This window comes from Protopterus annectens, chromosome 12.part0, assembly GCF_019279795.1.
Source record: "Protopterus annectens isolate FY-2018-M chromosome 12.part0, PAN1.0, whole genome shotgun sequence".
Taxonomy (NCBI): Eukaryota; Metazoa; Chordata; order Ceratodontiformes; family Protopteridae; genus Protopterus; species Protopterus annectens.
The window spans coordinates 124,238,865-124,266,103 of NC_056746.1; the positions used below are offsets into that span (position 1 = coordinate 124,238,865).

Here is a 27,239-nt window from a genome sequence, read left to right on the forward strand (position 1 = left end):
GACTTGGAGTAGCTTGAGAGAGTCATAGAGGTGACAGGTGCAAGACCATCTGTGGCAAAGCAGTGTGGTCTGTCAACCACGTCCTCCCAGGCTGGCAGATATTGGATCCCCTTGCACTGACACCAGAAGTTAAGCCAGTTGTTAAAATCAATCATTTTTTGTTGGTATTGTGGCATCATCTTTGGTAATGGCAAAATGCTTCTCAAAGCTAGGCTCATACCTGCCTGAGACACACAATCTAAGAGCTCAGACATATCTGTATGCATATAGTTCGGTGAGGTATGTCTCGGGTCATGCACACCCACATAGACTATGACAGTTATACTGGTACTTGTGGTAAGTGCTTGAGTGACTTGACTGATCCTGGCACCTGATAAGCAGCTAACGGTAACCTTGTCCTTATCCAGCCTGGTGAGGGGGACATCCGTGTGCAGGTTATTTACTTGTTGTAACCAAACCAACGACCAGGAGAAGAATATTTGTTATGAGAGGGAAATGTTTGTATAGCGATTTATTTACAGCTTTTTCTTCAGTGCTGAGAAGAGTTAATTGTGAAGAAACTGTGTGTAGCGTTCCTGGCTGGCAACTTGCTTCCTGCCCAGATGTTTAGGGAATGCAGTGCCTCAGAGTTAATGGGTCACACCAGTAGTTTGTTCTGTAGTGTTTAATAATTATTCATTCACATTCGATTTATTGTTAAACCACTGTTTTAAGCATGAGGCAGATAGAAGTTTTAACATTTCACACAGATGTTTGTTAAAATGTTTTAAATGTTATAGCATTTATATTTTTAACTTGGATGTGCATTATGGTTGTATAACAAGTAGTATAAAAAAGGCTAAGTGGCCACGATCACACTTTTGACTGGTCTGCCACAGGAAAGTTAGGGTTTAGTGGACAGAGTGAATTCTTTGGACTGCTGAGCTGGGCTGGGGAACCTGAGGCATGTGAAATAATTGGGCCAGAGTGATATATTTTCTAGGGGGCATAACAGTGTTATGAAAAAAAGAGATCCCTAAAAGTATGAGTACATTTCCTTCCTCTTCCTTACAGTTTTCTAGAGGAGGAATCTTGTAATATGGTGATTCATTTCTGTTACATGCTGTGGAAAATAAGTTTAGCTAGTAGAGTCATGAGTTAATGGGTTACATGAGACTAGCTTGGATTCTGCTGTCACTGGTATATAATGTTTTATATATTTGTTATGTAGAATGTGTATGCAAAAAGTGTGGTCCAAATATTTATCCGGTACGGTAGTTCTATCTTTGAGTCAGAAAGGACTGTAGAAGAATTTCAAGCGGCAGTATTTAAACTTATAACAGTGAATTTTGCTCTAAAAGCAGACTGTTTAAAAAGTTTCCACTTTTCGTGTAGCAGGTATTATTTTGTTAACAGTTTATTTATTTTGACTAGTAACTGAAAATGTTAAACTGATGTGTATCTGTGTTTTTTTTCCATTATACATATGAGCGCATAATATAACAGTTCCCGGCAAAATCTACAATTTGGAATTAAAATGCATGCTGACCCCAGTCTTCCTGCTCATGTTTCATGTCGGTTTTAATCAGCAGTAATTGTATCCTGAATGTACGACCAAACTAAGGGCACTGCAATGTTTGATTTAGCTTTAAGTGCTTTAATACAAAACTTATATGCCTTTTACCTGATACCTCAAGTCACTGCCAAAGTAGTTGGTAACTTTTATTCTCAGTGTTAGAATGCTTTGCTGGTCATGCAGTTGGAATATCTTTTAGTAGCGTTTGACTGCGTTAGCCATACAGTCGTGTATCACACTTGAAATGGGTACTTGCACTTGCTAAATGAAGTGAGACTTAATGAAAAGTGTGTTTAATTTCTGTACGCTATGATAATTTTGATTCCAGAGTATGGATTTACTGAATTTTCACATGCTGCAACACAGAATACAAAGCAGTCCATCATATGGATGTATAGGTATAGATGGATGTATAAATACTGCAGTTTGCTTTCACTTCATCCCCATTTCCTTTCGTCAATGGTTAATCCTTTTCAGCATTTCCTACACTGCTTGTTGGGCACCAGAGGTGTATATAGAGGTGTATATATATGCAAAAAAGTTAATACTGTCTTTCATGACTGTAGAGAAACTCTACACTAGCAACAGATCAAGCAGGTTTATTAAGGAGCATTCAGCCATCAATTGCAGTCTTAAGGTGTCACAGTATGACTGGTTTTTCATGCATTTAAACATTGAAAGAACTGGAGTGGGGTTTGTGGGAGTGGCCAATATGTGGGTGTGGCTCAAATAGGGGTGTGGCTTGAATATGGTGTGGGTGGGGCTTACGGGGCACCAGAGCAGTACTTCGCCTAGGGCACAATTTCAGCTAAGGCCGTCCCTGCTTGAGCACTGTGCATCTTTGATCAGCACAGCCTTTTACCACCTTGCCCAGTATGTTGTCTGGGCCAGCAGCCTTCCTGGGGTTCACTCTCCTTAGCTCTCTTCTTACCTTCTTTGTGCTGAGTACAGCATCCTTCTCGTCAGTGGGTAGCTTTAGTGCCAACCGGTTGTTAATCTCCTCAGATCTGCCAAAGAAAGTATTCAAACTGTCCAGGAATCCATTGCTGTCCTCACACTGTGCTGACCTGATTTTGTAGTTAGTGATCTCTTGCATGCCTTGCTATAGTCTCCTTCCATCCGTCATGTCGTCAAAGTGGCTCTGCACCCTTCTGCCATACTCCCTCTTTGCCTCTTTTATACCTTTCCTCAGACTGCCTCTTGCTTCCATTAGGGCTGCTTTGTCCTTAGCCCTGTAAGCTGCATTCTCACCTTCAGAAGCCCATATACCTTGGGATGAGCCATGGCTTCCCTTAGGGCTGCTTTGCCCATATACCTTGGGGTGAGCCATGGCTTCCCTTAGGGCTGCTTTGTCCTTAGCCCTGTAAGCTGCATTTCTCACCTTAGAAGCCCATATACCTTGGGGTGAGCCATGGCTTCCCTTAGGGCTGCTTTGCCCATATACCTTGGGGTGAGCCATGGCTTCCCTTACGGCTGCTTTGCCCATATACCTTGGGGTGAGCCATGGCTTCCCTTAGGGCTGCTTTGCCCATATACCTTGTGGGTGAGCATGGCTTCCCTTAGGGCTGCTTTGTCCTTAGCCCTGTAAGCTGCATTTCTCACCTTCAGAAGCCCATATACCTTGGGGTGAGCCATGACTTCCCTTAGGGCTGCTTTGCCCATATACCTTGGGCTGAGCCATGGTTTCCCTTACGGCTGCTTTGCCCATATACCTTGGGGTGAGCCATGGCTTCCCTTAGGACTGCTTTGTCCTTAGCCCTGTAAGCTGCATTTCTCACCTTAGAAGCCCATATACCTTGGGGTGAGCCATGGCTTCCCTTAGGGATGCTTTGCCCATATACCTTGGGGTGAGCCATGGCTTCCCTTAGGGCTGCTTTGCCCATATACCTTGGGGTGAGCCATGGCTTCCCTTAGGGCTGCTTTGCCCATATACCTTTGGGTGAGCCATGGCTTCCCTTAGGGCTGCTTTACCCATATACCTTGGGGTGAGCCATGGCGTCTGGTTAGCTCTGATAGTGATGCTCTTGGTATTTGTTACTCCATCTCATATACCTTGGGGTTAGCCATGGCGTCTGGTTAGCTCTGATAGTGATGCTCTTGGTATTTGTTGCCCCATCTCATGTACCTTGGGGTGAGCCATGGTGTCTGGTTAGCTCTGATAGTGATGCTCTTGGTATTGGTTACCCCATCTCATATACCTTGGGGTGAGCCATGGCATCTGGTTAGCTCTGATAGTGATGCTCTTGGTATTTGTTACCCCATCTCATATACCTTGGGGTGAGCCATGGCTTCCCTTAGGGCTGCTTTGCCCATATACCTTGGGGTGAGCCATGGCTTCCCTTAGGGCTGCTTTACCCATATACCTTGGGGTGAGCCATGGCGTCTGGTTAGCTCTGATAGTGATGTTCTTGGTATTTGTTACCCCATCTCATGTACCTTGGGGTGAGCCATGGTGTCTGGTTAGCTCTGATAGTGATGCTCTTGGTATTTGTTACTCTATCTCATATACCTTGGGGTGAGCCATGGTGTCTGGTTAGCTCTGATAGTGATGCTCTTGGTATTTGTTACTCTATCTCATATACCTTGGGGTGAGCCATGGCGTCTGGTTAGCTCTGATAGTGATGCTCTTGGTATTTGTTACCCCATCTCGTATACCTTGGGGTGAGCCATGGCGTCTGGTTAGCGCTGATAGTGATGCTCTTGGTATTTGTTGCCCCATCTCATGTACCTTGGGGTGAGCCATGGTGTCTGGTTAGCTCTGATAGTGATGCTCTTGGTATTTGTTACTCTATCTCATATACCTTGGGGTGAGCCATGGCGTCTGGTTAGCGCTGATAGTGATGCTCTTGGTATTTGTTACCCCATCTCGTATACCTTGGGGTGAGCCATGGCATCTGGTTAGCTCTGATAGTGATGCTCTTGGTATTTGTTACCCCATCTCGTATACCTCGGGGTGAGCCATGGCGTCTGGTTAGCGCTGATAGTGATGCTCTTGGTATTTGTTACCCCATCTCGTATACCTTGGGGTGAGCCATGGCGTCTGGTTAGCTCTGATAGTGATGCTCTTGGTATTTGTTACCCCATCTCGTATACCTTGGGGTGAGCCATGGCGTCTGGTTAGCGCTGATAGTGATGCTCTTGCTGCTTGTTACTTCATCAGCGCAGTTTGAAATGTATGACATCACAACCTCTGTGTATTCCTCGATGTTCAGATACTGATTTCCTGTGGCTGTAGCTCAGGGTACCTTATGATAATATCACAACTGGAGAAGCTAAATCTGGGGGGGCCATGGCTTACTAAAATGTTTGCAGACCTTTTTACTAAAAAAACAACCAAGAAAAGTAGAAAAGGGTAAGCAGGAAAACGTAGCGGCACTTGGCTCATTAAATGGCGCAATGTGTACAGACATTTTGTCAGATCCTTTTCAGCGCATCAGCACCATTTTTTTCGCTTCCGTTCGTATTAAGTCCTTCATTCTTATCGCTGCCTTCCTTTGTATGAATGGATGTTTCAACAGCAGCAGTAAAAGCCAGACATAAATATGCTCATTGTAGGTAAACCGCACACTCAAAGACTTACAGTCACCATTTGTTTTTCTTTGGGCTTATAAGCCTTAATGTGGAGGACTGTAAACATCACAGCTAATTTAAATAAGCAGCCGAGCCAAGGAAGCAGGAGTTACATTTATTTCTACTGGAAAAATACCTTAGCTTCCTTGAAAAGAAATAAATAAAAATGCTGAAACAGAAAAAAGCCGAATCTGTTAAGATTCCAGATCTAGTCATCCATCTAGGAGTACATTCAAGGTCAGTGCGACAACTTTCCTGACTCCCAAACACAAGCAAATTCATCCAGTGTCTTTGGTGCCATCAGTTTCTTTACTAACAGCATGAGTACTTTCAGTGAAAATTTGTTAAAGCTTCAACCACATGAAATGAACGGAACAAAGATTCAACTTAATGAAAGCAACAAAATAAAGCATTTTTTTCCAGAGGAGCAAGCCCCCCCTCCTCCAAGCCATTGTGTAAGGAGTTTTGCCTCTCACCCCTTACTTTAATATATATATATATATATATATATATATATATATATATATATATATATAAACACAAAACGAGAAAACTATTTGCACAGGAATGATCAGTCTTGATATCTACATATGAATGATTAAAACGGAGTTGTCAAAAGAACTTATGTAAGATGCATATCATAGATCACTTTGCATTCCTATTAAAAATAAAAAAAAACAAGAAATAAGCTCTTTCACCCTTGTCAGAGCTTAATCAGATCTAAGTTATATAGAACAGTAACAATCAATATATACTTTCTGTTTAATAAGCTGTACAAATTACAGCAAAGGCTTTAATCCAGTGTCACTTAACAGGATTATGTTCATTGACAGTGACTGGAACAGCAGTACATACGGATGTCAGTAACTGGAGCAGTGGTACATACAGATGTCAATGACTGGAACAGCGGTACATACAGATGTCAATGACTGGAACAGCGGTACATACAGATGACAGTGACTGGAATAGCAGTACATACAGATGACATTGACTGGAGCAGCGGTGTATACAGATGACAGTGACTGGAATAGCGGTACATACAGATGACACTGACTGGAGCAGCGGTGCATACAGATGACAGTGACTGGAACAGTGGTGCATACAGATGACAGTGACTGGAGCAGCAGTACATACAGATGACAGTGACTGGAACAGTGGTACATACAGATGACAGTGACTGGAGCAGCAATGCATACAGATGACAGTGACTGGAACAACGGTACATACAGATAGTGACTGGAACAGTGGTACATACAGATGACAGTGACTGGAACAGTGGTACATACAGATGATAGTGACTGGAACAGTGGTACATACAGATGACAGTGACTGGAACAGCGATACATACAGATGATAGTGACTGGAACAGTGGTACATACAGATGACAGTGACTGGAACAGCGATACATACAGATATTGACTGGAACGTGGTACATACAGATGACAGTGACTGGAACAGTGGTACATACAGATTACAGTGACTGGAATAGTGGTACATACAGATGACAGTGACTGGAGCAGCAGTACGTACAGATGTCAGTGACTGGAACAGCGGTACATACAGATGTCAATTACTAGAACAGCGGTACATGCAGATGTCAATGACTGGAACAGCGGTACATACAGATGACAGTGATTGGAACAACGGTACATACAGATGTCATTGACTGGAACAGTGGTACATACAGATGTCAATGACTGGAGCAGTGGTACATACACATGTCAATGACTGGAACAGTGGTACATACACATGTCAATGACTGCAACAGCAGTTTACAGATGTCAGTGACTGGAACAGCAATACATACAGATGTCAGTGACTGGAACAGTGGTACATACAGATGATAGTGACTGGAACAGTGGTACATACAGATGGCAGTGACTGGAACAGCGATACATACAGATAGTGACTGGAACAGTGGTACATACAGATGACAGTGACTGGAATAGCGGTACATACAGATTACAGTGACTGGAACAGTAGTACATACAGATGACAGTGACTGGAACAGCAGTATGTACAGATGTCAGTGATGGGAACAGTGGTACATACACATGTCAATGTCTAGAACAGCGGTACATGCAGATGTCAATGACTGGAACAGCGGTACATACAGATGACAGTGACTGGAACAGTGGTACATACAGATGACAGTGACTGGAACAGCGGTACATACAGATTACAGTGACTGGAACAGCGGTACATACAGATGACAGTGACTGCAACAGCAGTACGTACAGATGTCAGTGACTGGAACAGCGGTACATACAGATGTCAATGTCTAGAACAGCGGTACATGCAGATGTTAATGACTTTGACAGTGGTACACACAGATGTCAATGACTGGAACAGCAGTACATACAGATGACAGTGACTGGAGCAGCGGTACATACAGATGACAGTGACTGGAACAGTGGTACATACAGATGACAGTGACTGGAATAGTGGTACATACAGATGACAGTGACTGGAACAGCGATATATACAAATGACAGTGACTGGAACAGTGGTACATACAGATTACAGTGACTGGAACAGCGGTACATACAGATGACAGTGACTGGAACAGCAGTACATACAGTGTCAGTGACTGGAACAGTGGTACATACAGATGACAGTGACTGGAGCAGCGGTGCATACAGATGACAGTGACTGGAACAGTGGTACATACAGATGACAGTGACTGGAACAGTGGTACATACAGATGTCAATGACTGGAACAGTGGTACATACAGATGACAGTGACTGGAGCAGCAGTACATACAGATGACAGTGACTGGAACAGTGGTACATACAGATGACAGTGACTGGAACAGTGGTACATACGGATGACAGTGACTGGAACAGCTGTACATATAGACTTTGCTTCTTTATTGACTGATTCTTTTTACTCCTTATCTAAGTAAGTATAAAGTCATTCCATATCTAGTTGTTGATCAGTGCACTAGGTGTAATTCCAAATAACAGGGTAAGCATGGTGAACTGCTGCTGATAACCTCCATGTGCCAGACATTCATATACTGTGAATTAGCAACCCAGCTCTAAGGAAGCTTGTCATAGAAATGATAGCAGTAGTGTGTGCAGATGAAAAAAATAGTGCACATACACACAAAATTGGGCAGGTACATCTTAATGGAATGCAATATGTTCTTGGTGTCTGTGTTGGTGTGGCAACTGCCATTCTATTCGTAAAAGTTATATATTTAGGTTCGTAGGAGGTTACTAGGCTATTGACCCGAGAGTCAGTAGGTCCGAGGTGCAGTAGTTAGTTAAGGCTACACTTTGGAGTACTGAATCCAGTTTTTCAGAGGGTGTTTGTTGGGTTAGTGGTTAGAGTTGAAAAAAGATAGCTGTGATGCTAAGAGTGTCAAGAGCTGTGGACTCTGATTTATCTGAAAAGGCTGGACAAGTGTCATTCTGGAATGAGAAGACGGATGGAAAGTGTGACCTATTAGACTAAAAGAGTTCTAGGAAAAAAGGTGAGCGATAAGGGACTGTGGCTTAAGAGGAAGGGATGTCATGATTACCTGATTGAATAGTCATAGCTTTAGAGGGGTGTGAAAGTTATTAACTCTTAGAGAGGGTCGTGAGACCATAGCACTACCTGTTGCCCTGGGTTGCATAATTCCTTTTGAAGGAGAGCATGTAGGGGAGTTTGAAACAGGTGCAAGGATCAGGTGGTAGTAGTGGTACAGAATAAAAAAAAGAGGTAATGTATCAGACTGGATAGGCTACATGTTGTTTTCCACTACAATACTGTATATCTTGAATAATATACCACCAAGTGTGTTACTTCTCCATTCCTGTTTTCCTGCCTCATTTCTTTTTGAAAGTACGTGGCACAGACTCTCTTCAGCATTCTTTTGTTCACCTTAACATGTTTCTTGTAGTGTAACTCATGGTCTTTATGTGTTTTCTTACACTGTTGTTATTTTTCACACTTCCTTACAGGCAATAAGAGTTTTTTTCATGTTGCGTGCTTTGTCACTGGAACTGCGAGGAGAACTGGAGACTCAGCTGCCTCTGACAAGGGAGGATGATCTGATTAAAACCGATGATGTTTTGGACCTTAGTAAGTTTAATAACATTTAAATCATAAAGCTTGAATGCATATGAACAATATTCTGTACCTGATTATTAATATGTAGGCAAAATAACCTAGTACAGAGGGAATGTAATTTTCCAACCTTAAGGGTTGTGAACACTCTCCTTAAAGAAGAACAAACAGAAAATGGGAACCCCTTTTGTATTTTGTTTCATAATATTTGGAAAAACACAAACATTGTGGCAAGAAAGGCTGGTAAATATTGAAAAAAAAAAATTCCAAGCAAACCGTTTCCTTCCTAATCTGAAGTGACAGTGTACGGGAATGAGTATTAACTTGTTTTATGATTATTATTATTATTTGTTTTGGTTTGTGTATTTACTTTTGCCTCACATGCCCATCTTTGAAAGCTTGAACTGTGTTCTGTTTTGTTACATTGCTTTGTATCACCAAGAGAGTGAAAGTGTGTCTCACACATAAAATAGCGTAACAGTATTCCTAAAGTATGTGTCACACACAAAATAGCGTAACAGTATTCCTAAAGTATGTGTCACACATAAAATAGTGTAACAGTATTCCTAAAGTATGTGTCACACATAAAATTGCATAACGGTTTTCCTAAAGTATGTGTCACACATAAAATAGCATAACGGTATTCCTAAAGTATGTGTCACACATAAAATAGCGTAACGGTATTCCTAAAGTATGTGTCACACATAAAATAGCATAACGGTATTCCTAAAGTATGTGTCACACATAAAATAGCGTAACAGTATTCCTAAAGTATGTGTCACACATAAAATAGCGTAACAGTATTCCTAAAGTATGTGTCACACATAAAATAGCGTAACAGTATTCCTAAAGTATGTGTCACACATAAAATAGCGTAACAGTATTCCTAAAGTATGTGTCACACATAAAATAGCGTAACAGTATTCCTAAAGTATGTGTCACACATAAAATAGCGTAACAGTATTCCTAAAGTATGTGTCACACATAAAATAGCGTGACAGTATTCCTAAAGTATGTGTCACACATAAAATAGCGTGACAGTATTCCTAAAGTATGTGTCACACATAAAATAGTGTGACAGTATTCCAAAAGTATGGGTCACACATAAAATAGCGTAACAGTATTCCTAAAGTATGTCACACATAAAATAGCGTAACAGTATTCCTAAAGTATGTCACACACAAAATAGCACAACAGTATTCCTAAAGTATGTGTCACACATAAATAGCGTAACAGTATTCCTAAAGTATGTGTAACACATAAAATAGCGTAACAGTATTCCTAAAGTATGTGTCACACATAAAATAGCGTAACAGTATTCCTAAAGTATGTGTCACACATAAAATAGCGTAACAGTATTCCTAAAGTATGTGTCACACATAAAATAGCGTAACAGTATTTCTAAAGTATGTGTCACACATAAAATAATGTAACAGTATTCCTAAAGTATGTGTCACACATAAAATAGCGTAACAGTATTCCTAAAGTATGTGTCACACATAAAATAGCGTAACAGTATTCCTAAAGTATGTGTCACACATAAAATAGTGTAACACTATTCCTAAAGTATGTGCCACACATAAAATAGCGTAACAGTATTCCTAAAGTATGTGTCACACATAAAATAGCGTAACAGTATTCCTAAAGTATGTGTCACAAATAAAATAGCATAACAGTATTCCTAAAGTATGTGTCACACACAAAATAGCATAACAGTATTCCTAAAGTATGTGTCACACATAAAATAGCATAACAGTATTCCTAAAGTATGTCACACATAAAATAGCGTAACAGTATTCCTAAAGTATGTGTCACACATAAAATAGTGTAACAGTATTCCTAAAGTATGTGTCACACATAAAATAGCGTAACAGTATTCCTAAAGTATGTGTCACACATAAAATTGCATAACAGTATTCCTAAAGTATGTGTTTGTAGAGCTTTTCTACCAGCCTCCACTGAAAATGGACCTGTGTCCAGTCAGACCATCCCGGTTGACAAATAGAAAATAAAATAAATGCGTCACATGTAAAATAGTGTAACAGTATTCCTAAAGTATGTGTCACATGTAAAATAGTGTAACAGTATTCCTAAAGTGAGTGTCACATACAAAATAGCGGAACAGTATTCGTAAAGTGTGTGTCACATGTAAAATAGCGGAACAGTATTCGTAAAGTGTGTGTCACATGTAAAATAGCGTAACAGTATTCCTAAAGTATATGTCACATGTAAAATAGTGTAACAGTATTCCTAAAGTAGTCCTGCATGTTGTGAAATATAGTATAGTGTATTCCTAAAGTGCGTGTCACATAAAAAATAGCAAAACAGTATTCCTAATATATGTCACATGTAAAATAGAGTAACAGTATTCCTAAAGTATGTGTTACATGGAAAATAGTGTAACAGTGTTCCTAAAGTATCTGTCACATGTAAAATAGCGTAACAGTATTCCTAAAGTGCGTGTCACATACAAAATACCGTAACAGTATTGGCAAAGTGCGTGTCACATGTAAAATAGTGTAACAGTATTCCTAAAGTGTGCCACATGTAAAATAGCATAGCAGTATTCCTAAAGTGCGTGTCACATAAAAAATAGCAAAACAGTATTTCTAAAGTATGTGTCACATGTAAAATAGTGGATCTACTTTAAAACCGTGTATTACCATTACCATCATTGATTCTGAAGAGGTCTCCAGGGTGGAGGCGAAAGCGCTCAATCCTTATTTGTTATTTATGTGCAATAAAATCGTGTTTACTGCTGAAGAGTCGGGTGCCTGAGTTCTTCATTGGATTTCCTGTTTTCTGCTGCTGGTTTTTTATTTGAGTAGGTTTCTACACACTTTCTCAGTATTCCTAAAGTGTGTGTCACATACAAAATAGTGTAACAGTATTCATAAAGTGTGCCACATGTAAAATAGCATAGCAGTATTCCTAAAGTGCGTGTCACATAAAAAATAGCAAAACAGTATTTCTAAAGTATGTGTCACATGTAAAATAGTGGATCTACTTTAAAACCATGCATTACCATTACGTTGACTTGCAAAACGGCTAAATGAAAACCATGAAAGTTTGCATTAACAAACGTTCACATTGTCGAAAATTTTCACCGCTTAAGTAAACACTTAGCCAACATGTTGAACTTTGCCCTTTTCTCCGCTGTAGTGCAATCTCGGAGTTGGTATATTTAGTTAGGAGGGGTGTGGGGGATGAAGCCCCCCACCTGGGTGGGTTTTTATTTGCTTCGTTTGTTTTTTATTTCCTGTTGGCTAAGTGTTTACTTATGCCGTGAAAACTTCTGACTATGTGAACATTCGTTAGTGTAAACTTTTGTGGTTTTCATCTCGCCATTTTGCAAGTCTACGTAATGGTAATTAGTTGTTTTAAAGTAGATCCAAAATAGCATAACAATATTCTTAAAGTGTGTGTCACATGTAAAATATCATAACAGTATTCCTAAAGTATATATCACATGTAAAACAGGATAACAGTATTCCTAAAGTATGTGTCACATGTAAAATAGTGTAACAGTATTCCTAAAGTGCATGTCACATAGAAAATAGTGTAACAGTATTCCTAAAGTATGTGTCACATGTAAAACAGTATTCCTAAAGTATATGTCACATGTAAAACAGGATAACAATATTCCTAAAGTATGTGTCACATGTAAAACAGCATAACAGGATTCCTAAAGTGCGTGTCTTATGTAAAATAGTGTAACAGTATTCCTAAAGTATGTGTCACATACAAAATAGTGTAACAGTATTCTTAAAGGGCGTGTCACATGTAAAATAGCATAACAGTATTCCTAATGTATGTGTCACATGTAAAATAGCGTAACAGTATTCCTAAAGTATGTGCCAAATGTAAAATTGCATAACAATATTCCTAAAGTATGTCACATGTAAAATAGCATAACAGTATTCCTAAAGTATGTGCCACATGTAAAATTGCATAACAGTATTCCTAAAGTGTGTGCCACATGTAGAACAGCATAATAGTATTCCTAAACTATCAGTTTGATCGAGTTCATGATAATTTCTATGTAAACATATTCATTGAGGGAGTATGACATCACTGATAAAAGAATAAAGTTGTGAGTCTCACTAGATGAGCACTGTGTTGTTATAATTCTAATCCGTGGAATATTTGTATGGAAAGGTCTGATTTGATGCTTGGATCCTTTAGCTGTTGGAATAAGAGTGTAAATGCCCCCCCCAGTCAAATAACATTGCATGAGATGGGTGTTGCACAGTTCTTCAAATGCCAGCTACTCACCATCAAATTCAGTTGATGCTGTACAAATGAAAATACTTGCATGCAGTGTGGACATCACTGAGTTTGCTGACGGAAAACATCCAGAAATGTTACCCATTCCCATCTGTTAGGATGCAGAGTATGCCCCTGTAACATTTAAAACCTTTAAGCAGCCTGTCTGGCGTTGACTATCAGATCTCAGGTCCAGGATGCAGTTAAATTTGGAGACCCAGAGATTGAAGAGAGATTGCACCAGGAACAGATTATGGCCAGGTATGGATGAGGTAGCAAAAAATATTTAATTAAAAAAATATAGACTTAAAAAACAGTGTACTCAATGCAAAACAGGAACCAAAGACCAAAAAGAATCCTGGTTATTAAGGGACCATGTATCACAAAGTACAGCGTAAAAAGACGCTTTTGCCAAAAAAAAAAAAAAAAACTTCATCCGAATAAGAAATCACATCCTCCCTTCTTATTGTTTATCTTTTCATTTGAATCCCCCATGAAATTTGTTTGGACTGGTTTTGTGAGGTCCTTTTGGACTGTACCTTCTGACTCCCCTTGATACTAACATTCTCCATGATTTAATGGAAGATGGGTATGGCTTGTGCCTCCACTTTTGCAAATACGATAATGTGGTCCTGGGAGAAACTTTTTTTAATTCAAAATTTACATCTAGTTGGAAATTATATCGCAGGAATTTGGATGATATGTTCATTATTTGGAAAAACTGATGTGATATTGTCAATTTGCACCTTATCCTCCCTGATGGGTTTTGATCCAACCCTCAGATCTGACTCGACCATTACCAAAGCTGATGATCACAAACCTTACTCTTGGGCACCTCCCCTTTACCAAGAATGCACCTTATGCATTGCCTCGGATCTCGTTTGCCACTTCACAAAGAACATTGGTCGCCTGTTTGCTCTTGGGTTAAGATAAGTTTTTTTTCTGTTTTAATATGTTTATAACTCATTTCTTGATAGTTCTTTCCGAACATTGGTCGCCTGTTTGCTCTTGGGTTAAGATACGTTTTTTTCTGTTTTAATGTTTATAACTCATTTCTTGATAGTTCTTTCCGAACACTGGTCGCCTGTTTGCTCTTGGGTTAAGATACGTTTTTTTCTGTTTGAATATGTTTATAACTAATTTCTTGATAGTTCTTTCCGAACATTGGTCGCCTGTTTGCTCTTGGGTTAAGATACGTTTTTTTCTGTTTGAATATGTTTATAACTCATTTCTTGATAGTTCTTTCCGAACATTGGTCTCCTGTTTGCTCTTGGGTTAAGATGCGTTTTTTTTCTGTTTTAATATGTTTATAACTCATTTCTTGATAGTTCTTTCCGAACATTGGTCGCCTGTTTGCTCTTGGGTTAAGATACGTTTTTTTTCTGTTTTAATATGTTTATAACTCATTTCCTGATAGTTCTTTCCGAACATTGGTCTCCTGTTTGCTCTTGGGTTAAGATACGTTTTTTTCTGTTTTAATATGTTTATAACTCATTTCTTGATAGTTCTTTCCGAACATTGGTCGCCTGTTTGCTCTTGGGTTAAGATATGTTTTTTTCTGTTTGGATATGTTTATAACTCATTTCTTGATAGTTCTTTCCGAACATTGGTCGCCTGTTTGCTCTTGGGTTAAGATACGTTTTTTTTTCTGTTTTAATATGTTTATAACTCATTTCTTGATAGTTCTTTCCGAACATTGGTCGCCTGTTTGCTCTTGGGTTAAGATACGTTTTTTTTCTGTTTTAATGTTTATAACTCATTTCTTGATAGTTCTTTCCGAACATTGGTCGCCTGTTTGCTCTTGGGTTAAGATACGTTTTTTTCTGTTTGAATATGTTTATAACTCATTTCTTGATAGTTCTTTCTGAACATTGGTCGCCTGTTTGCTCTTGGGTTAAGATATGTTTTTTTTCTGTTTTAATATGTTTATAACTCATTTCTTGATAGTTCTTTCCGAACATTGGTCGCCTGTTTGCTCTAGGGTTAAGATATGTTTTTTTCTGTTTGAATATGTTTATAACTCATTTCTTGATAGTTCTTTCCGAACATTGGTCGCCTGTTTGCTCTTGTGTTAAGATACATTTTTTTCTGTTTGAATATGTTTATAACTCATTTCTTGATAGTTCTTTCCAAACATTGGTCGCCTGTTTGCTCTTGCGTTGATACGTTTTTTTCTGTTTTAATATGTTTATAACTCATTTCTTGATAGTTCTTTCCGAACATTGGTCACCTGTTTGCTCTTGGGTTAAGATACATTCTTTTCTGTTTGAATATGTTTATAACTCATTTCTTGATAGTTCTTTCCGAACATTGGTCGCCTGTTTGCTCTTGGGTTAAGATACGTTTTTTTTCTGTTTTAATATGTTTATAACTCATTTCTTGATAGTTCTTTCTGAACATTGGTCACCTGTTTGCTCTTGGGTTAAGATACGTTTTTTTCTGTTTTAATGTTTATAACTCATTTCTTGATAGTTCTTTCCGAACATTGGTCGCCTGTTTGCTCTTGGGTTAAGATACGTTTTTTTCTGTTTGAATATGTTTATAACTCATTTCTTGATAGTTCTTTCTGAACATTGGTCGCCTGTTTGCTCTTGGGTTAAGATACATTTTTTTTCTGTTTTAATATGTTTATAACTCATTTCTTGATAGTTCTTTCCGAACATTGGTCGCCTGTTTGCTCTTGGGTTAAGATACGTTTTTTTCTGTTTGAATATGTTTATAACTCATTTCTTGATAGTTCTTTCCGAACATTGGTCGCCTGTTTGCTCTTGGGTTAAGATACATTTTTCTGTTTGAATATGTTTATAACTCATTTCTTGATAGTTCTTTCGAACATTGGTCGCCTGTTTGCTCTTGGGTTAAGATCGTTTTTTTCTGTTTGAATATGTTTATAACTCATTTCTTGATAGTTCTTTCAACATTGGTCTCCTGTTTGCTCTTCTGTTTTAATATGTTTATAACTCATTTCTTGATAGTTCTTTCCGAACATTGGTCGCCTGTTTGCTTTTGGGTTAAGATACGTTTTTTTTCTGTTTTAATATGTTTATAACTCATTTCTTGATAGTTCTTTCCGAACATTGGTCTCCTGTTTGCTCTTGGGTTAAGATACGTTTTTTTCTGTTTTAATATGTTTATAACTCATTTCTTGATAGTTCTTTCCGAACATTGGTCGCCTGTTTGCTCTTGGGTTAAGATATGTTTTTTTCTGTTTGGATATGTTTATAACTCATTTCTTGATAGTTCTTTCCGAACATTGGTCGCCTGTTTGCTCTTGGGTTAAGATACGTTTTTTTTCTGTTTTAATATGTTTATAACTCATTTCTTGATAGTTCTTTCCGAACATTGGTCGCCTGTTTGCTCTTGGGTTAAGATACGTTTTTTTCTGTTTTAATGTTTATAACTCATTTCTTGATAGTTCTTTCCGAACATTGGTCGCCTGTTTGCTCTTGGGTTAAGATATGTTTTTTTCTGTTTGAATATGTTTATAACTCATTTCTTGATAGTTCTTTCTGAACATTGGTCGCCTGTTTGCTCTTGGGTTAAGATATGTTTTTTTCTGTTTGGATATGTTTATAACTCATTTCTTGATAGTTCTTTCAACATTGGTCGCCTGTTTGCTCTAGGGTTAAGATATGTTTTTTTCTGTTTGAATATGTTTATAACTCATTTCTTGATAGTTCTTTCCGAACATTGGTCGCCTGTTTGCTCTTGTGTTAAGATACATTTTTTTTTTGTTTGAATATGTTTATAACTCATTTCTTGATAGTTCTTTCCAAACATTGGTCGCCTGTTTGCTCTTGCATTGATTTTTTTCTGTTTTAATATGTTTATAGCTCATTTCTTGATAGTTCTTTCCGAGCATTGGTCACCTGTTTGCTCTTGGGTTAAGATACATTCTTTTCTGTTTGAATATGTTTATAACTCATTTCTTGATAGTTCTTTCTGAACATTGGTCGCCTGTTTGCTCTTGGGTTAAGATACGTTTTTTTTCTGTTTTAATATGTTTATAACTCATTTCTTGATAGTTCTTTCTGAACATTGGTCACCTGTTTGCTCTTGGGTTAAGATCGTTTTTCTGTTTTAATGTTTATAACTCATTTCTTGATAGTTCTTTCGAACATTGTTCTCCCTGACATTTGGTCGCCTGTTTGCTCTTGGGTTAAGATACATTTTTTTCTGTTTTAATATGTTTATAACTCATTTCTTGATAGTTCTTTTTGCTCTTGGGTTAAGATACGTTTTTTCTGTTTGAATATGTTTATAACTCATTTCTTGATAGTTCTTTCGAACATTGGTCGCCTGTTTGCTCTGATACATTTTTTCTGTTTGAATATGTTTATAACTCATTTCTTGATAGTTCTTTCCGAACATTGGTCGCCTGTTTGCTCTTGGGTTAAGATCGTTTTTCTGTTTGAATATGTTTATAACTCATTTCTTGATAGTTCTTTCGAACATTGGTCTCCTGTTTGCTCTTTAAGATATTTTTTTTTCTGTTTTAATATGTTTATAACTCATTTCTTGATAGTTCTTTCCGAACATTGGTCGCCTGTTTGCTTTTGGGTTAAGATCGTTTTTTCTGTTTTAATATGTTTATAACTCATTTCCTGATAGTTCTTTCGAACATTGGTCTCCTGTTTGCTCTTGGGTTAAGATCGTTTTTTCTGTTTTAATATGTTTATAACTCATTTCTTGATAGTTCTTTCCGAACATTGGTCGCCTGTTTGCTCTTGGGTTAAGATATGTTTTTTTCTGTTTGGATATGTTTATAACTCATTTCTTGATAGTTCTTTCCGAACATTGGTCGCCTGTTTGCTCTTGGGTTAAGATACGTTTTTTTTCTGTTTTAATATGTTTATAACTCATTTCTTGATAGTTCTTTCCGAACATTGGTCGCCTGTTTGCTCTTGGGTTAAGATACGTTTTTTTTCTGTTTTAATGTTTATAACTCATTTCTTGATAGTTCTTTCCGAACATTGGTCGCCTGTTTGCTCTCTGTTTGAATATGGTTATAACTCATTTCTTGATAGTTCTTTCTGAACATTGGTCGCCTGTTTGCTCTTGGGTTAAGATATGTTTTCTGTTTTAATATGTTTATAACTCATTTCTTGATAGTTCTTTCCGAACATTGGTCGCCTGTTTGCTCTAGGGTTAAGATATGTTTTTTTCTGTTTGAATATGTTTATAACTCATTTCTTGATAGTTCTTTCCAAACATTGGTCGCCTGTTTGCTCTTAGACACGTTTTTCTGTTTTAATATGTTTATAACTCATTTCTTGATAGTTCTTTCCGAACATTGGTCACCTGTTTGCTCTTGGGTTAAGATACATTCTTTTCTGTTTGAATATGTTTATAACTCATTTCTTGATAGTTCTTTCGAACATTGGTTGATATGTTTTTCTGTTTTAATATGTTTATAACTCATTTCTTGATAGTTCTTTCGAACATTGGTCACCTGTTTGCTCTTGGGTTAAGATACATTCTTTTCTGTTTGAATATGTTTATAACTCATTTCTTGATAGTTCTTTCGAACATTGGTCGCCTGTTTGCTCTTGGGTTAAGATACGTTTTTCTGTTTTAATATGTTTATAACTCATTTCTTGATAGTTCTTTCTGAACATTGGTCACCTGTTTGCTCTTGGGTTAAGATCGTTTTCTGTTTTAATGTTTATAACTCATTTCTTGATAGTTCTTTCGAACATTGGTCGCCTGTTTGCTCTTGGGTTAAGATCGTTTTTCTGTTTGAATATGTTTATAACTCATTTCTTGATAGTTCTTTCTGAACATTGGTCGCCTGTTTGCTCTTGGGTTAAGATACATTTTTTTTCTGTTTTAATATGTTTATAACTCATTTCTTGATAGTTCTTTCGAACATTGGTCGCCTGTTTGCTCTTGGGTTAAGATACGTTTTTCTGTTTGAATATGTTTATAACTCATTTCTTGATAGTTCTTTCCGAACATTGGTCGCCTGTTTGCTCTTGGGTTAAGATACATTTTTTTCTGTTTGAATATGTTTATAACTCATTTCTTGATAGTTCTTTCGAACATTGGTCGCCTGTTTGCTCTTGGGTTACTGTTTGAATATGTTTGTAACTCATTTCTTGATAGTTCTTTCCGAACATTGGTCTCCTGTTTGCTCTTGGGTTAAGATCGTTTTTTCTGTTTTAATATGTTTATAACTCATTTCTTGATAGTTCTTTCGAACATTGGTCGCCTGTTTGCTTTTGGGTTAAGATCCTGTTTTAATATGTTTATAACTCATTTCCTGATAGTTCTTTCCGAACATTGGTCTCCTGTTTGCTCTTGGGTTAAGATACGTTTTTTTTCTGTTTTAATATGTTTATAACTCATTTCTTGATAGTTCTTTCCGAACATTGGTCGCCTGTTTGCTCTTGGGTTAAGATATGTTTTTTTCTGTTTGGATATGTTTATAACTCATTTCTTGATAGTTCTTTCCGAACATTGGTCGCCTGTTTGCTCTTGTGTTAAGATACATTTTTTTCTGTTTGAATATGTTTATAACTCATTTCTTGATAGTTCTTTCCAAACATTGGTCGCCTGTTTGCTCTTGCGTTGATACGTTTTTTTCTGTTTTAATATGTTTATAACTCATTTCTTGATAGTTCTTTCCGAACATTGGTCACCTGTTTGCTCTTGGGTTAAGATACATTCTTTTCTGTTTGAATATGTTTATAACTCATTTCTTGATAGTTCTTTCCGAACATTGGTCGCCTGTTTGCTCTTGGGTTAAGATACGTTTTTTTCTGTTTTAATATGTTTATAACTCATTTCTTGATAGTTCTTTCCGAACATTGGTCACCTGTTTGCTCTTGGGTTAAGATACATTTTCTGTTTTAATGTTTATAACTCATTTCTTGATAGTTCTTTCCGAACATTGGTCGCCTGTTTGCTCTTGGGTTAAGATACGTTTTTTTCTGTTTGAATATGTTTATAACTCATTTCTTGATAGTTCTTTCTGAACATTGGTCGCCTGTTTGCTCTTGGGTTAAGATACATTTTTTTTCTGTTTTAATATGTTTATAACTCATTTCTTGATAGTTCTTTCCGAACATTGGTCGCCTGTTTGCTCTTGGGTTAAGATACGTTTTTTTCTGTTTGAATATGTTTATAACTCATTTCTTGATAGTTCTTTCAACATTGGTCGCCTGTTTGCTCTTGGGTTAAGATACATTTTTTTCTGTTTGAATATGTTTATAACTCATTTCTTGATAGTTCTTTCCGAACATTGGTCGCCTGTTTGCTCTTGGGTTAAGATACGTTTTTTTCTGTTTGAATATGTTTATAACTCATTTCTTGATAGTTCTTTCCGAACATTGGTCTCCTGTTTGCTCTTGGGTTAAGATGCGTTTTTTTTCTGTTTTAATATGTTTATAACTCATTTCTTGATAGTTCTTTCCGAACATTGGTCGCCTGTTTGCTTTTGGGTTAAGATACGTTTTTTTTCTGTTTTAATATGTTTATAACTCATTTCCTGATAGTTCTTTCCGAACATTGGTCTCCTGTTTGCTCTTGGGTTAAGATACGTTTTTTTTCTGTTTTAATATGTTTATAACTCATTTCTTGATAGTTCTTTCCGAACATTGGTCGCCTGTTTGCTCTTGGGTTAAGATATGTTTTTCTGTTTGGATATGTTTATAACTCATTTCTTGATAGTTCTTAACATTGGTCGCCTGTTTGCTCTTGGGTTAAGATACGTTTTTTCTGTTTTAATATGTTTATAACTCATTTCTTGATAGTTCTTTCGAACATTGGTCGCCTGTTTGCTCTTGGGTTAAGATACGTTTTTTTCTGTTTTAATGTTTATAACTCATTTCTTGATAGTTCTTTCCGAACATTGGTCGCCTGTTTGCTCTTGGCTTAAGATCGTTTTTCTGTTTGAATATGTTTATAACTCATTTCTTGATAGTTCTTTCTGAACATTGGTCGCCTGTTTGCTCTTGGGTTAAGATATGTTTTTTTTCTGTTTTAATATGTTTATAACTCATTTCTTGATAGTTCTTTCCGAACATTGGTCGCCTGTTTGCTCTAGGGTTAAGATATGTTTTCTGTTTGAATATGTTTATAACTCATTTCTTGATAGTTCTTTCGAACATTGGTCGCCTGTTTGCTCTTGTGTTAAGATACATTTTTCTGTTTGAATATGTTTATAACTCATTTCTTGATAGTTCTTTCCAAACATTGGTTGCCTGTTTGCTCTTTTTTTTTCTGTTTTAATATGTTTATAACTCATTTCTTGATAGTTCTTTCCGCACATTGGTCACCTGTTTGCTCTTGGGTCAAGATACATTCTTTTCTGTTTGAATATGTCTACAACTCATTTCTTGGTAGTTCTTTCGAACATTGGTCGCCTGTTTGCTCTTGGGTTAAGATCGTTTTTTCTGTTTTAATATGTTTATAACTCATTTCTTGATAGTTCTTTCCGAACATTGGTCACCTGTTTGCTCTTGGGTTAAGATATGTTTTTTTCTGTTTTAATGTTTATAACTCATTTCTTGATAGTTCTTTCGAACATTGGTCGCCTGTTTGCTCTTGGGTTAAGATCGTTTTCTGTTTGAATATGTTTATAACTCATTTCTTGATAGTTCTTTCTGAACATTGGTCGCCTGTTTGCTCTTGGGTTAAGATACATTTTTTTTCTGTTTTAATATGTTTATAACTCATTTCTTGATAGTTCTTTCCGAACATTGGTCGCCTGTTTGCTCTTGGGTTAAGATCGTTTTTCTGTTTGAATATGTTTATAACTCATTTCTTGATAGTTCTTTCCGAACATTGGTCGCCTGTTTGCTCTTGGGTTAAGATACATTTTTTTCTGTTTGAATATGTTTATAACTCATTTCTTGATAGTTCTTTCCGAACATTGGTCGCCTGTTTGCTCTTGGGTTAAGATACGTTTTTTTCTGTTTGAATATGTTTATAACTCATTTCTTGATAGTTCTTTCCGAACATTGGTCGCCTGTTTGCTCTTGGGTTAACATACATTTTTTTCTGTTTGAATATGTTTATAACTCATTTCTTGATAGTGTTTTATCTCATTGTCATTCTCCTTTCTGAGTCTTTCTAACCCCTTTTTGCTACCATTTTAGGTAATCTTCACTTCCATTGCTGGTAGACCTCTTCCCTCTCCTTTTTAGCAGTCAATAAAATTTTTACTACCATTGCTGGTAGTGTTTTCCCCCTTTCATGTCTGTAAAAAAATAAATAAATAAAATAAAACCTTAAATCTTTCTTAATTTCTCCTCTATTGTTATGTGTGTGTGCTCTTTTTGTGTGTGTCTGTATTTTTTTGGTGCTGTCAAAGTTGTTTTTTGTCTGCTATGGCTGATAAATCAGACAAGCCCTTAGGCTTTGAGAAATGTGAAAATGTGGCAAAAAAATGCCGCTAAGTGATACACACAATATGTGTATGTATTGACTGGGGGTATTACACCTCCAAGACGATGTAGCATATGTCACAGATGCAACCAAAGGGCCTTGGTTGACTGTAAAAATAAATTGATGTTGAAAGGTCTTCTTCCTTTTTCTGAAGCGATTTCTGGTTCGGACTCTGCACCTTCTAGTCACTCCAAACCTCAAAAATGCCATGCTTCACCTCTGAAAGATTCTTTGGAGCCATTGAACAAAAAAATCTAAGTTCCTGGATCCATCAGGGCATTCTGATCCGAGTACATCTAAGGCTGGTTCAGACAAATCTTTGGAGCGGTCAGGTCCTTTGGCTCTGAAAAAATTGGATTAGACAAGTAGACCGACAATAGTTGAGGTTATTTCCCTCTTTAGATCTAGGCCTAGGTCTCCAGTCTTATCTTCTCGCTCCACCAGTAACCTTTCAGATGATGACATGGACAGAGTGGTACAAAGGCTCCTAAGCACTCCGGCGCTGGCCAAGCTTTTGTCGGACCCGGCCCCTCGAGCTTCGGATCCAATTAGTCTCCCGTCCTGATTACCATTCCTCCTCTGACCTCTATCCAAGCTTCAGAGTCGAGAGGTTTGAGCATTCAGATCCATCCAACATCTGATCAGAGGACTTCTCCTTCGGATCAGGCATTTGCCTGGAGTTCCTCTGCTCTCACGGACTTGGAGGACTCTCTGAGCCGTTTCACACTAGTCGGGTCTGGGGATCGGGTATCAACTCCAAGGCTTTCATATTGGTCCCTGATTCCTGGGGCTTCATCTCAGGTGAGTTCAGCTCTGACTTCATCTTCAGACATTCTTTCTTCTGGAGCCAAGGGGGTGACAGCTCCAGCTGCTTCGTTGTTGGATCTGGAGGCCCGTTCGGTTTGAGAGCAGACTGCTTTCGGGGCTCTGAAAAGGGCTATGGCTTCTCCAGCCTCTCAGACTGGGTCTTTTTCAGATCTCCAGACCCCCTTTGTTCAGCCATAGTGTCTTCTGAGCCATCTCTTACACAGGGACAGCAGGAACCTGGGCCTCAGGATACCACAGTTGGTACCCCTGCCTCTCCCAAAACCTGTCTGGAGTATCTTATTGATGAAGTCCATAGGAAGATGACTTGCAAGAGTAAGCATTTAGACTCGCCTAAGGAGTCCGTCACCTCTGATACTGACCTTGATGAGTGAGAGGGATCCCCACAGTCACCTCCTGAAGATGTCACCTTTGGAGACATCCTTGAATTATTGAAGCAGAGAAGTGGCTGGCAGTCCAGCAGTCCTTCTTTGGAGGAGTCAGTTTACCTGAAGGCCTTTGGTTCTTGATCTTCCTCCTTTTGGGTGACTCTGCCTTCGGACAAACTTATTGAGTTAATTTCTAAGGTGTGGGAGACCCCAGATTCCCTTGAGCCTACCCCTCAGAGACAAAATAAGTATATTACATCCCCTCTAGACAAAAAGATTTGGACCAAGGGGGTTGCGGTGGATGCCATGAATGTGGCAGCAGCAACCAAAAAGCTAATCTTGGAGACTTGTTCCACTATTCATCCTTCTAAGAAATTCCAGGATGGTGGATAGATATGGGAAGTGTTTCTTTTCATCTGCGACCTTTGCTGTATGGTCCCTGAATTAACTGGCTCACTTTACTAGGTTGCAGAGGGATGTGATCAAAGAGCTTTCAGATTCCCTCAAAGGAGCAGTAGCTGAGGGGTCAGGAGACAGAGGTTCTTCTCAGATTGCTACCCTACATTATATCGCTAATGCTTCCATGGGTCTCATTTCCTATGCAGTGGATGGAACTTGCAGGACAGTGGGTTCAGGCATCTCTGTGAGCAGACAGGCCTGGATGCAACTTTGCAGAGTATTTTAAGTCTTCCTTTGTAAATGCCCCTTTTGATGGCTTATCCCTTTTTGAGCCTAAAATGAAAGAGACACTGACCAGGTGTGAACATGTAGGTAAGACCCTGTCTGTCATGAGCATACATTTTTCCATGCCTCAACAACCCTACTCTAAGAGTCAGAGGGGCAGTGGAAAAATGTGGTTCAGAGAAAAATGTGGTTCAGAAAATCGCAGGGTTCTTTCCAGGACACTTGGGGTGAGAGTTCCCCCAGAAGCAGAGGAGGGAATAATAATGGAAGATGCCACCCTCGCAGCAGAGGGGGTCTGCAAAATCAGGGCTGCAGAGAATCGTTCCTTGGTAAACCTTGCAGCTCTTCTGAAAGGAGACACAATTTCTGTGCACTAGAGGCAATTGGGGGATGACTGTTTCTGCACCTACACACCTGGCTAAGAATAACAAGTGAGAAATGGGTTCAGAATATCCTATCCAGGGGCTGTCTTATCCCTTTTTCCCAACTCCCTCCCATAATAAAAAGATCCTGGATGTCCCACCCAGTCAAAGGGAACAGGCAGCCATTCAAAGTCAAAAGCTGCTTGACAAAAGAGTCATCCAAGAAGTTCCGGCCAGACCAAATAGAATCAGAAACTTACTCAGGGTTCTTTTTAGTTCCATAGAAAATGGGACTGGAAACCTTTTCTGTCAATAAAAAAGACGAAGTTTCACATGGTTATGGTTCAGTCCATTCTTCCTTTTCTGGAAAAAGACAATTGGATGTGCTCTACAGACATTCAGTACATGCACTATCACATAAAAGTAGACAGGCAGTCCAGAAGGCACTTGTGCTTCTGGTTGGGAGCCAGTCACTATCAGTTTCGAGCTCTGCCCTTTGGACTCACTACAGCCCCCAGAGTGTTTACCAAATGCATGGCAGTAGTAACAGTTCATTTGAGACAGCAAGGATTCCTGGTGTTTCCATAGCTAGATGACTGGCTCATTACCACCCCAACTAGGCATCTTCTTATTCGGGCAAGAGACTACATTCTAGAGGCTGCTACACTCTTAGGTATCACAGCAAATCTCAAAAAGTCTTCTCTAGAACCCACACAGAAACTCGAGTTCATGGGTGCAATCCTGGATACAAATCAGATGGTAGCCAAGCTGCCACTCTCAAGAGTAACAATAGTCAGGTCTCAAGTCAGAGTATTACTATGCAGAAACTTCGTACCGGCTTGTCTAGTCTTGTGTACTCTCGGTTCTATGGCTAGAGCAATTGTCCTAATTCCCTTAGCGTGCTACCACACGAGAATCTTTCAGTGGCTCCTATCAGTACAGTGGTCCTTCCAAGAGCTTCCCATGTCCTTCAAGATTCACCTCACCAGCATTTGCAAGCAGGACCTTCTTTTGTGGCTTCAATCTGATCAAGTGACTCAAGTTCTTCCATTTGTTCCACCACAGCCCAAAGCCACAGTGACCACGGATGCTTCCCAGATAGGGCGAGAGGGTGTTATCTGGGGAAGATAGTCCAAGGCACCTGGTCCCCTCATCAAGGCCAATCTGCATATAAATGTCCTAGAGATGAGAGTGGTGCTTCTGGTGTTGCAGGCATTTCAGGATTCTCTCCCTCAGGGGACTGTTGCAGTTCAGTTGGACAATATGCTGGTAGTCTGGTACATGAACAAACAAGGGGGAACCAGATCCTATCTCCTATGTTGAGAAGCCCTCGGGGTTTGGCAATGGACTATTTCATCCAACCGTTTTCTGACAGCAGTGCACATCCCTGGGAAGTCCAGTGTGATAGCAGACAAAACCAAGCAGTGGGCTCTCGAATCAAAGAGTTGCAGAGATGATTTTCTGTCGATGGGGCAGCCTTGCTGCAACCTTTTTGCCATTTTGCCCTGATTCCCCCTCCGGGGGAGTCCTCAAGGGATGCGCTCCTCCATGATTGGCCCCCGGGACTTCTGTATGCCTTTATCTCTACCACTTTGATCCCAACATTCCTACGGAAAGCCAATTGGTTGACTAGGACAATAATCCTAATTCCACTACTGGCCACGACAGATTTTGTTTCCCTTCCTGAGGCCTCCTTTTGTGGATGAACCTTGGATTGTGGACCCAGTTCCAAATCTTCTGACACCCAATGGGAATGGTCCATCTGAATTTTCACCACCTCATTTTGACAGCTTGGCTGCTTCAGTTCCGGTTGTAGCCAGGCACCCCCTTCTCCCTTCCCCTGTCCGACACATTATTCGTTCGTCTCACAAACCCTCCACCCATAAAATTTACTGCAGTAAGTGGGAAACATTTGTTTGTTGGGCTAAGAGTCTTGGCATAGACACTTTCACTGCTCCTATTCATACAGCTTTGGATTTTCCTATCGCAGCTTTTTAACAGTGGCACAGCTGCAAATACAATTAAGTTGCAACTAGCAGCCATATCAAATTTCCATTCATGTGAAAATGGATCTTCATTAATTTCTCACAAACTCTGCAAAGCCTTTTTGAGAGGAACAATACTCTTAAACCCCCCCGTACAAAGACCCTTCACTTCCATGG

At 38.8% G+C, this 27,239-nt stretch overlaps 1 protein-coding gene across 1 annotated transcript in view; it reads left to right on the forward strand.

Moving 5' to 3' along the window:
- Positions 1-27,239, forward strand: part of CLEC16A (C-type lectin domain containing 16A) — a gene marked incomplete in the record, with an annotated part of 3,039,290 nt that overhangs the window by 2,061,336 nt on the left and 950,715 nt on the right. Inside the window, 1 exon segment of the mRNA XM_044089149.1 lies at positions 9,077-9,197. Within this exon segment, the coding sequence (XP_043945084.1) occupies positions 9,077-9,197 (121 nt within the window).